This window comes from Chaetura pelagica, unplaced genomic scaffold, assembly GCF_000747805.2.
Source record: "Chaetura pelagica isolate M959 unplaced genomic scaffold, ChaPel_1.0 scaffold128, whole genome shotgun sequence".
Taxonomy (NCBI): Eukaryota; Metazoa; Chordata; class Aves; order Apodiformes; family Apodidae; genus Chaetura; species Chaetura pelagica.
In genome coordinates this window covers 424,052-436,717 of record NW_009954302.1, presented here as the reverse complement: position 1 = coordinate 436,717, position 12,666 = coordinate 424,052, and the positions used below count along the sequence as shown (strand labels likewise).

The window sequence follows — 12,666 nt, the reverse complement described above, 5'->3', positions numbered from 1 at the left end:
AGTTCAAAGGATGTGGTCATCTGGAGCCCCCAGGACAGTGCAGAGGGAGCAGGAAGGTGTCAGAGCTGGCAGTGCCTCACCACTGTGGCAGGTCCTGAGCTGGGAGTCAGAACAGCTCAACGTGCTGAAGATCAGTGTGACAGAAGAATGAGCCTAAATTTAGAGATCCCTTTCTTCCTATGTTGCACATGTTTGGAATAAGCAAGACTCCAACCTGAAGTGTCCCACAGGGACTCTTGTCTTGCAGATCCCTGCAATATCCTGCAGCACTGGGGAGGCAAGAGATGAGGCAGGAGATGCTGGAAGCACTTTCGGCACCAACTCATTTTGGCAGTTGGATTCTGTAAGGTTCTTCAAGTGGTACAGCACCCTGTCTGTCACCTCTCCATGCCACAGGTCCTGAGAGCAGCCCGCCCTGCAGCCAGACGTGGGAATCAGCCAGGGAAAAAGCAGGAAAAAAAACCCCAGCCTTAACACTCTTGTGTGTGGAGCCAGTTCATTGCAACTTCCATGTGGTGGTTTCTGTGAAGACCCTGATCAGAAAACAAAGCCCTTGCCCAAAAAGCCCCCAGGGGTAACCAGGCTTCCTCCTGCCTGCTCTTGAAATGACTTTTGGTGCTTCCTGTGCTCTCAGCCTCCCCACGTGTGGAGCACACAGGGCTGGGTGCCCCCAGAGCTGGAATTCTTCAGGAATACGGGCACCATTTCCTTATCTGAGTGTGGTTTGCAAGCTGCTGCTGGAAGGGTGCTTTGCCTGGGGCACTGCGGAGCAGAGGGAGGCTAATTTTTCAGGTTTTTTACTGTGGTTTTCCTGGGTGCTCTCTGGGGTTCAAACAGGCTGGATCCAATGGGCTGGATTGCCCTCTAGAGGGAATTCGGGTGGGTGCCCCCACTGCCCCAGCTGGACTGGACCAAGTGTGTGATATCAGGGGTCACTGACACACCAAAACTGGGCAGGTACCTTAATTAGGCAGCTTGGAATTCACCTTAAATTATTTAGGAGTGTATTTGATACAAATAAACTTCAAAGACAATAGGTTTGTTAAAAAGTAACAATAAAAAAAACAAAGGACACAGGCTTTAAAATCTTCCATCTAGGATTAAAAGTAAAACCCAAAGTGATTCTGAGGACTTTCAGAAAATCTGAAAGTCACAATTAAAAAAAAAAAAAAGTCAGTCCAAATAACTCATCTGATCTGCAGCAAATTGTGGTCTGCAATTCATCATTTATAAAACCTGAAATATTTAACGGTAAATAAGGCAACATGATAAACCAGCTCCACATTCCTTCCTGCTTTTCCCTGCCAGTCAGACTGAAAGGGCAAGTATGGACACATGGCACAGTAAGATTTAGAAGCTCTGCTGGCCCACAGGCAACAACCCTGAACCAGTAACCTGCTGCAGGCAACAGCCATACGTGGTGTAACCCCCGAGAAGAGAAGGTGGCAGACACCTGAGCTTCATGTAGATTGCTAAACTTCCTATGACTGCAAGCAGTGTTGGAGGGTTCTGCCAGCAACACAGTAGTTTAGGATGCCAGTTAATATAATTGCAGGGTTTGTTTTTTTTTCCTCCGGAACAAAATTGTTACCTGAGACTCATTTTTATCACAACACTGCATCTTGTTCTCAGGTACAACGAGAGCTGTTCTTGGAAACTGCTCAGAATTTGTATTCAGCTCGACTTGACAAGGATGGGCAGGAAATCATTGTCACTGCATGGCTTGCTGAATCCAGGGTATCAAAGTAGAAAACCCACGTGGCAGCTCTGGATTTAAAAACCAAGCTGGTTCGTTCCCAGGTGCATGTGGGCTGGGAATCTCACACTTAAGAGTCTGGTTCATAGAAAAAAAAAACCAGATGAAACGAACATTCATGATGATAAAACCCTTTTCTAGCCTGAAGTAGCACTGGTGTGTACTGGCAAGGCAGCAGATGTGTGACAGTTGAGCACCAAAGGGAAGGGAATTTGATGTAAAAGCTTAGAATAAAGATCAGATCAAAGCTGCAGTAGAAGATGGAGTAGAACAGAAATGTAAAGGTTCTCCTCCCCCTCTACTCGGCCCTGGTGAGACCTTACTTGAGTGTTGTGTCCAGTTCTGGGCTCCCCAGTTCCAGAGGGACAAAGATCTACTGGAGAGAGTCCAAGGGAGGTTACAAGGATGATGAAGGGACTGGAACATCTGTCTGATGAGGAAAGGCTGAGAGACCTGGGGCTGCTCAGTCCAGAGAGAAGACTGAGGGGGGATCTAATCCATGTCTATCAATACATGAGGGCAGCAAGAAGGCAGGACAAGCTCTTGTCACTTGTGCCCTGTGGTAGGACGAGGGGCAATGGGTTCAAACTGGAGCCCAGAAAGTTCCACCTCAACATGAGGAAGAACTTCTTTCCTGTGAGGGTGACAGAGCCCTGGGCCAGGCTGCCCAGAGAGGCTGTGGAGTTTCCTCTGGAGACTTTCAAGACCTGCCTGGATGTCTTTCTGAGTAATCTCCCTAGTTTTGGTCCTGCTCTGGCAGGGGGGTTGAGCTCGATGATCTTCAGAAGTCCCTTCCAACCCCTAATATTCTGTGATTCTGTGATTCAGGATAGAGTAACTAACCCAGTGAGCAACCTAAAATCTCCTCCCATGCTGCAGCACTTTACTTATACATCACTTGCATCCATAACTGTTTAAAAACTGACCAATCCAAGTGATTTCCCTCCTGGAAACATGAGCCTCTTCTAACCTCTTGGCAATGAACTTGAAGTTCTCTCTCTTCCCTGTCAGTCCAGCCCAGCACCCTGGTGGGCTGGCAGCCTGGCACTGCTGGTCTGCTTGTCAATATTCTGCATAATGTCCAAAAGAGGTAAATACAGCCTGAAAACTACTTTCTTTCAAAGATGTCCACATCTCCCAGCCAAGTGCAAACAGCTCTTCTCTGGGTGCTTAGCACTCAGCTCCCTATCATGCCATTGGTCCTGTTGCATAGTCTCATGCCCCATTAAGACACAAAACTTCAAATATTTGCAACAATATACAAAAATTAAATCAATTGGTTAGCAATGTAGAAAACTAGACTTCTTTGAGAACCCACCTGGCTGAGTTGCTGTATTTTTTTCCTATGTAAACATTGGGGTTTTTTAAAGGGAAGTAGCAGTATTCATATGGTAGGAATCCTTATGGAAGGGACACCCTTTGTTTCAGAGCCTGAAACTGAAACAGCCTTTCCAGGCTTTGTGAATCCCAGCTGCTTCTGTCACAACCATCATGTTATACAGTCCCTTTCACAAACAAGTCACTTAGAAGCACCCAGTGATAGTCCCTTTTCAGTCTTTACTCTCCCTACTATTGGAAACCTGCTCCTGAACCTTGGTCTTTGGGTTGATGGGAGCTTTTCCTCTGGGTTTGCATTGACATGGATCTCTGCTTTATGGCTCCTAGATGCTTCAACCCATCTAGTATAACCCAGTCCTAACCCACAGGAATGACTTTGAGAACAATCTCATCTTTTCAAAGCGAATGCATTTTATCCAACAGAACAGAAATTTGCCTTTGAAGTTGGAAAACTTAATCTGGGTTGATTTTTTTAATAAAAAGTGTAGGTGTGGAGACCTGGGTTTATAAAAAGGACAGGAAAAAAACCCCACCTGTGCTTAGTGCTTATGGCTACAACTGAATGTGATTGAAAGCAATTTACTTTTCATGAAAGTTTATGGAAGAAATACTTCCAGGCATGAGCAATGTGACCATTTTCAGCAGCAGAAGTTGTCTATAAGAAATGCTAGATGTTTAAACCCTGCTTATTTGCCTGCAAAGATCCCTTACCATAGCACATGTCCTTCTAAAAGCCACCTAAAGCTTGAGGGTGTGGGGCACCTGAGCAGAGACAGGAATTGCCATCATTTTTGTACATTAATATAAAACATTAACTTCCACAGGTTGACAAAAGCAACAAAATTGCTTGATTAAAAATAAGTCTTCCTAACACAGACATTCTTTTTCCTGTCATGTTCTCCTGCTAAAGCCATTTATATATATATATATATATTTTATGTTGGTGCTGAAAATAATGATGCAAGCAACTAAGTGTAATTGTAGAAAATTATTGCTGGTGATTTGCATATGAAATACACACCTTTTACTGCCTCTGGTTAGCATTGTTCAACTAGCTTATAAATAGTACAGCTGAACTGCTGCAAAGAGAAAACAGTTCTCCATGGGCACATGCTATGAATGAAGAAATGCTCAGACACAATGTGCAAGTTGGAGAGCTTTCATCAAAGCCAGCCAAGAGGGAAAAATGCTCCATTTCCTAATCACACTCTGGCTGGGAAAAGCTGGTCACATCTAAAAAGCATCTTTGCTCATCTGCAGAGAGTGAAGCTCTATCAAATTTGTGTTTGTTTTGCTGGAGAGGAAAAAATAAATAAATTAATGTATTGGTACTTGGTTTAGTTTTTTTCTAATTACTCCTACATAACATTTCATTTTAATAATTTCTTATTTAATAACTGCTAAAATTTGAACCTGACAGTTGATGCAAGTCATTTGCTGTAAACGTTGAAGGCATTAAAATGTCCAGATTTAAAATACTGGTTTTGGTGCAAGCAAAATACTCACTTTTCTGTACCATTTTGAAACAAAAAATGTTGGTCATTGTTCTAATAATAAAGCAGAGTAATTTTAATCCGTGATGTTTGGGGGAAATGGTGAAGGGAGGAAGAAAAAGTGGAATAGGGTAAAAAGGAATTTTAAAGCAAAATGTTTATAACATGGCTGCAAAATTACAATTTTCTTGTACCATCCTATCAGAATGTGCCTCGGAGTGATTTTTATAAATAATTTTCTATAGAAACAGATAAATCTCAGGACTGCTGGTTTAGTTATCAGTGGGACACCTGGCAGCCATGGGCAACTCCTCCCCCTCTATTCTGCCCTGGTGAGGCCACATCTGGAATATTGTGTCCAGTCAGGAGGACAGAGCCAGGCTTTGTTCAGTGATGTCCAGTGACAGGACAAGGGGCACTGGGTGCAAACTGGAGCACAGGAGGTTCCATGTGAATCTCAGGAAGAACTTCTTTGCTGTGAGAGTGACAGAGCCCTGGGCCAGGCTGCCCAGAGAGGCTGTGGAGTCTCCTTCTCTGGAGACATTCCAACCCCCCTGGCCACGTTCCTGTGTGATGTGCTCTGGGTGCCCCTGCTCTGGCAGGGGGGCTGGACTGGGTGGTCTTTCCAGGTCCCTTCCAACCCCTAAGATTCCATAATTCTGTGAACATTCCCATGTGATCCAGTCCTCCTTTCCTGCAGCAGATGGACTTGCAGTTTCCACAGGTGCTTGACAGTTCAGTAAGGAAATCGCCTCGTCGCTGCTTCAAATTTGGAGCACGAGGCTCCCTTTCCTCAAGAGCTGCACCCTGACAAAAGCAGTTTGCAAACAGAAAGGAATCAAAGGCAAGTGCCAGGGCTGCAGAGCAGGGATGTCCGACAGGTTGGGGAGCCCCAGCATTCATTCCTCTGCCCGTGGGCAGGAACTCGGCAGCAGCACTGGAGCTGCCAGCACCAGGGTGTGAAGATGGGGAGCAAGTGATGGCAAGAAGCTTTGGTGAATCCACTGCCCATTTCTTTGCCACCCTCTTCCCTCCACCCCTCCAGCAGGCAGTCTGCTGTATCTTTTTGGTGGCTTTAAAGACACCTGCAGAGAGAATTTTGGCTTAAAAGCCACTTTCTGCTAGTGCTGGAAACACAGGCTTATCCTAAAAGAGAAACGTGAAAGTGCTAATGATGCAAATAATTAATGCACTTTAGGGATTGGTTTCTGAAAAAAAAATAATGAAAAAAGAATGTAAAGATGGTCAGAAAGATGACTTCCAAAACTGGAAACATTCTTTCCTTTGAACTGCTTTCAGGAACTGAAAAGCTTTAGCTTTTTATTTTTCCTAAGACTCGGTGCAGGTAAAAGTACTTCGAAGACTACAAAGAAGAAAAGAGAAGTTTGATGCCTCCCTTTTCTGTGAGATGGAATTACTTGATGGGAGTAGTGGCAGCCAGTGATCTGACCCAGAAGCCACGAGATAAACCTGCAGCAGGGCACAGTGGCCTGAGTTAGCCTTTTGCATCTGTGAAAATTCAAAATATCTGCTGAGAAGAAAAAGCAACGGAGAGATCCCAGCAGCAGGTTTACCCCTGGGGAAGATGGTCTGTGTCTTGAGACACACAGCAGTGTGAACATTCTGATTGCCCAGGGGTGCTCAAAATACTGGAGTCACTGAAACAAGGTGCAAAGCACCTGCCCTGCAGGAGAGGAAGGGGAAGGTGCAGTTCTTTGTTTCCTCCACAAATTCTCTCACAGAGGAAGAGGGAAAAGGTGTAATTGTTAATTGTCTCCACGAGATGGTTCCCGAAGTACTGGGATGGCAGCAATGCAGGGCCCAAGGACCAGACCAGGCTCAGAGCCAGTGCTTTCATCATAGTTCTCTACACAGCACAGCACACTGCAAAAGCCAAACCCAGCCTGTAAGAAGCCCCCCAGTGTGATGTACAGGAGGAGGAGCATGACATAGAGAGGGTAAGGGAAGAAATAAACCTGCATGGAGAACAAATAAGTCAACACAGTGACCTGCAACAGCTAAGCAGGGATGGTAAATTCCTAGTAAGTTCCTTCTAGCCCACTCCAGTCAAACGTCTCCTTATCCTGAGCCCTACATGTCCCCACACTGAGAGGCAAAAAGGTGGTAGGTAAGCACCTCAGAGCTGCACTCACTGCCCCCCATAGTGGGATGGGGGAGAGAATCAGAAAGGCAACAGAGAGAGGTCATGGGCTGACTGGAAGACAGTTTAATAGGTAAGAGGGGAAAAAAAAACCAAAACAAGCCAAGTGATGCAAAAGCAATCACCACCAACCAACTGATGCTCCATTTCTGAGCAACAGACCCCCTTAAAACACACCCCATCCCCTGGTTTTATTGCTGAGCAGGATGTTACTTGGTGCAGAACATCTCTGTGGTCAGCTGGGGTTGTCTGTCCCAGCTGTGTCCCCTCCCAGCCCCCTGCCCATCCTCACTGGGCATCCAAGTGAGGAGCAGGGAATTCCTTGGAGCTGAACAAGCACTGCTGAGCAACAGCTAAAACCTGGGTGAGTCAGCAGTGCTGTTTTGGTCACAAATCCAAAACACAGCACCATGTGGGATGCTCTGAAGAAAATTAACTCCATCACACAAAGACACAGAAGATCAGGTTAAATTTTTGTTCTCTTCCACCTGAGGCTGCACCTGAACTGGCCTGTTCTGGGCTTGGATGGCATGGAAGTCATGCAGGTCAGTGGAGAAGGCCTAGGATCCATGGCCACCAGGAGAGGCTGACAGAGCCAGGGCTGCTCTGGCCTGAAGGAGAAGCCTACCAGACAAAGTGCTGCAGGACAGGTGGTTACCAAGACAGGCCAAACAATTCTTAGGAGTGACAGGTGGTAAATTGCAGGCAACAGCCATCAGCTGTGGGGAGAGGGGTTGATGCTGGGCACCAGGAAAACCTCACAAGGAAGGTGGAGCAGCACTGAGATAGGCTGCAATGGGAACCTGTGGAAGTTCCATCCCTGGTGTCTTCCAAAACTGGACTTCATGTTGGCAACAGGCTACTTCAAGTGGGAGATTTCATGAGGGGACTTTCAGCAGCTCCTCCCAGCCAGCATTTCAGTTCTGCTAAGTACTTCATTTTCCAAACAACCTTCCCACACAGTGTTACCACAATTGTGGAGCTGGAAACACTTGGCTGGCAGTTAAAAGGCTTCCCATCTCAGACCTCTGAAACAGCCATTCCAGCCACTGCAGCTGTGCTCTTTGTAGGAGATGAATTTAGTTTGGTTTATAAAGCAACTGGGACCTTGCCCTGTATTTTGTGCACCATGGGCCAGCAATACCTGGGCTAAGTTCAGAGGAGCAGCTGATTGGCATCTCTGTTGGATGACTGGTGTGAATGCTTTCCTCAGCCACCCCCAGACCACAGGCCTCCCTCTCCCTGACCTCCTTATAGAGGTGAGTGGGGAAAAGGAATCAAGGAGATAAAAGCAGAACAGCCTCAAGATTCCACCATTACTCAGAAATTGTATCAGGTGTGGGGAGTATGTTAACAAGCAGCAGAGACTGATTCACCAAGAGATTGGTAGAGGGGAATAATACTTGCAGTTTATCTTCAGGAAACAAGACCATAAGTACAGGCAAATATCTTACATATAAGATTACTTGATAATTATAAATAAATAGTTGCTTACCAATATTAAGGTTAAAAAATAGTTTTAAGAGCAATCAGAACATTCTGGTGATAAAATAAAAAAAAAAAACCAATCCTCATTATTTTTTGCTGATTTGCTTTTATTAGTAAAAGTACAAATAAAAATTGTACTTTCATGACAAAGTAAACCAGGCTTACAGTTTTGCAATATGCTTGGTATTTTTTCACACAATTGAGGTGACTGAGGTGAGATGGCTCAGAACATCTCCAGCAGACCCAAGGTTCTTGTAGCCCTAAATCATTATGAAGCCCTTAGCACAGCCATAAGACAAAGATGATTTATGGCTCCTAAGCAGAGCCAAAAAAAGCTGACGTGTGCTTCTGGCTGAATTTAGGTATTTCTCTCAAGTACATGTTTTATGGTAGCAGAACTTCAGGGAACTTCACAGGTGAAAATGCGCAGTGGTTGGCCAAGGCAGGTGCCTGTGCCTGCCACTGCCTGGACTAACACATGCTGCTTGGTGCTCCTCTTCTGTCTCCAGCTTTCCTGCTGTAGGCAACAGCTCTAAGTCAGGCAGAAGTGCCAGAGTCTTGGGAAGAGGGAAAATGCCAGGGCAGGCATGAGAAAACAAGTGCAAGCAAGAAGCAGTCTGGTGTTGGAGCCAATCTGAAGAACAGCCCAAGTCCTGAGTTCTGGACGCTGCTCCCACACAAAGACTGTGTCTCACGGGTGCTTATTATCCATACAATACAATGGTATCAGGTAGGCATAGATTACACAGAATATGATGTATATTCTGCAGGATGTATTTCCAGTATATTTTTGGAGGAGAGGGTTTTTATTTATATTTTGCACCCAGAGGAATGCAACACGCTGGTCTACGACAAACAAGCTGTGTGACAGGGGGGAAGGAGAAGGGAGGAGACAGTTCAACAGAAATAACTCCACTTAGTGTTCGAGTGAGCGATGTAATGAAATCTGTTTGCTGTGCTAGCTGTCTCCAGATTGGGCTGTAATTACACCACAGAAGGAAGAAAGGTAGCTGAGTCTCAATCTAGATCATTTATGTAAACTCAGCCTTCTTGTCAACGGCGCTCTCGGATTGCACGCGTGCAAACCACAAAAATCATCTCCTATGAACAAAACAGAGACGGTCTCAAATTGCAGGCTCCTCATACACCTTCTCTGCTGTCTGTAGTTGGACTTGGAGAATTCAACACACTGAGCTTCAAAAGTTCTCCAGCATTTTCTGCATCTCATTCAGCGCGGTGAAAGATGGTGCTCGGAAGGGAGCATTCCTTCCTCCCTTCTGCCAAAGGCCCAGGGCTAGCCTTGCAAATCAACACTTATTTGGCTTAAATGACTGCAAGTGTCACAAACTCAGGAAATTCTTTTCTGTAAGATTGTGTTGAAACAAACTGCTTGATCCAAACAAGGGATATTCCCTCCCGTAGGAAAGTTGGAAAAGCCTCATCCTTTGACCCAGAGCGACGCATTTCATACGCACGGTATAAAAGCCAGGCAGTCACTGCCCTTAACAGAGCCAAATTAATATTTGATTAAATATTTTAAAGCTCCTACATTTTCATCGCTTGACACATTTTCTCAGACACGGGAAGCATTAGGCACGGGGTAGTTTTACATTTGAACACATAAGAACAGCGTGAGGAGACGGGACTGCGCGCAGACCCAGCCAGGATTCACCCCCAACTAACCCCACAAACTGCCCTTCCCCTCGCTCAGTGGGGACGTTCGTTCCCAGCTCCAGCAGCTCTCTCTGGGCAGGTTTGAGCAGGTTTCTGGTGACACCTGGATCTTCACGCCCCTCCATCCCTCCCTCGGGCAGGAAAACCACCGGCCTCCGCCCTGGCGCCGTCCCCGCCGGGGCCCAATCAATACCCACTTGTTTCCTGTCCATTTGCTGAGGTCACGGAAACAGGACTCATTAATTATTTCTACCGGTGCAGCCTCAAGTGAGCTTCTGGCACAACAAGCAAAAGCCATCTGTGACCTTTTTTTTTTGTCATCATCCCCTCCCTCTCCTGAATTTTTGGTGGCGGTGGCGGCGGCCGGCGCATGTTCTTTCCTTGGGATGGGAGGATGAGGTTGGCGTGGGGCAGGCTGTTCCACCCTGGAGGGAGAGCAGCTCATCCCAGGGTGGGCAGGTCAGGGGAACCTGGTCATGGCGTAGATGATGTTGGCCAAGGCATCCCTGGCTTCTGAGGAAGGGAAGTGCTCCAGGGCTGCCAGTGCTCTGTTCCCGTGGCGGCGGCAGAGGTCGATGGCAGAAGTCACACCTTTGCCGGCCTTGATGGCTTCCTGCAGCTGTCAGAAAACACAGGCACAAACGGGGTGGGTTTGGGCAGTGCTGGCCACAAAAAAACACCTCGGAGAGCAGAGGGTCCCACTGCCCTTCCCCATAGGTAAAGGCACGACCTGAAGCCTTCAGGCAAAACACCCTCAGCTGCTCCAGTTTGGTTCCCTGCGACAGCAAGACTGCAGGTCATCTCAACTCCACCAGCCTGCTCCTTCATCACTTGGAAGATGCTGGTACTCCAAAGGGCAAGCAGCATTTAAAAAAAACCTCACCAAACCAGACACATTTTTAAGTATCTAATACCTAAACCACTGCCTGAGATTTTCTGTGCAGAACTGGCAGACCTGCCCCTCACGCTCCTGCATTCAACACCTGGGTTTGATGGACACTCATCCCATCCCATTATTGGAACAGGCACAGGATGACACACACACACACACTGAACTCCTGTATTTTCACAGAAATCTTAGGGGTTGGAATGGACCTTGAAAGATCATCCAGTCCAACCCCCCATTTTGTAACACAGGCTTCTATTTACATACCGTGATTCCATTGGTTATAGTGGACAAAAAGCAAACTTTGTCAGAAAAATGGACTGTGTTAAACTTTATCATATTGAGCAAGATCCATGCAAACCCAATCTCTTTAAGGCTAGGGAATTTGACAGTGAGTCAGAGACACAATGTATGAGAAATACAATATTTTCATGGAATAACAGCCATTTCACGGCAAGCTGCTGGAAAGACTCAGCACCTAAAAATCTTGGGTAAACAATGGGTTAAATTGCTATGAAATAACAAAACCAAATATGTCCTATAAAACATGATGTTTTTTTCCCCAGGAGCTCAATGGAGCTGAAGTCCTGAGCAGTAATCTCATTTATTAAGGGTTGGGTTTGTTTTTTTTCAAATGATTTTTTCCTGAACAGCACCACGAGACTGTCATGAAACACTGATGTGCTTTCCCACATGAATATTCAGGTGTTCCCAGACCAACTCCAGCCTGATGCCTCCTGCCAAAGCCTGGGAACCAAGGCCACGTAGATCATTGGGATTTGATTATTCCAAAAGCACAAAAGCATTTCATGATCTTTCATGTGTCCCATCTGGCTTTCACAGGGTTGGACCTGATGATCTTCAAGGTCTATTCCAACCTTAGTGATTCCGTGATTGCTGTGTCAGCTTTTAAAACAAGGGCTTTTGTGAATAAAGATTTCTACCATCACTAAAAAGGGGTTTATGAATTATTTTTCCCTCCAATACACAGCCCAATGCTCCAATTCATTTATGAATACATCAATATAACCTTATCTGTCTAGTTTAAAACATGTCTAAGCCATGACCAAATTGTACAAGTCACCCATTTGATGTAGCTACTTGCATTCATACAGAAGAAATGACATTTCCTATCTGAATACAAACTGAAGTGGATTCATTATCTGTATTTAAAGAAGAAATTAGCTGAAAGCACATTACAGCACTTGAGTGTTTAAGTCCCAGTTCATAAAAATTTTATTCTCTGATTGAGTTAAAATCTTCCTGCACTGTGTGCTGGAAAGGAACTTGCTCTGAGGCATAAATGCATTGCATAGCTAATTAAACACGTCCTCTAATGAATGGGAACCAGCCTTGTAACCACAGCTCCACAGCAAAGGTGGGACAGGTGGGATGAGGTGCATGGCCAGCATGAAAAGGTGCTTCTTCTCCCTTCCTCTAGAGACAGTCCAGCAGAGGACAACACAGATGACTGGGGGATTGGAGCATCTCCCTGCTGAGGAAAGGCTGAGGGAGCTGGGGCTGTTCAGCCTGGAGAAGAGAAGGCTGAGGGGAGACCTGATCACTGCCTACACGTGTCTGAGGGTGGGTGCAGGAGGATGGAGCCAGACTCTGCTCAGCAGTGCCCAGGGACAGGGCGAGGGGCAACGGGCACCAGCTGGAACATGGGAAGTGCCCCTGAAAGATGGGGAGAAACTTCTTGGCTGTGAGGGTGACAGAGCCCTGGGACAGGCTGCCCAGGGGGCTGTGGAGTCCCCTTCTCTGGAGATATTCACCCCTGGATGTAGCCCTGTGGGATGTGCTCCAGGGGGTCCTGCTGGAGGGGGAGTTGGACTGGATGATCCCTGGAGGTCCCTTCCAGCCCTGACAG

General features: G+C 46.2%; 1 protein-coding gene across 1 annotated transcript in view; it reads right to left on the bottom strand.

The window, feature by feature from the left end:
- Nucleotides 1-10,370: 10,370 nt before the first annotated feature.
- PDSS2 (prenyl (decaprenyl) diphosphate synthase, subunit 2) overlaps nt 10,371-12,666 on the bottom strand; it is a 132,564-nt gene continuing 130,268 nt past the window's right edge. Inside the window, exon 8 of the mRNA XM_010003863.1 lies at nt 10,371-10,529. Within this exon, the coding sequence (XP_010002165.1) occupies nt 10,371-10,529 (159 nt within the window). The remainder of the gene's footprint in view (nt 10,530-12,666) is intronic.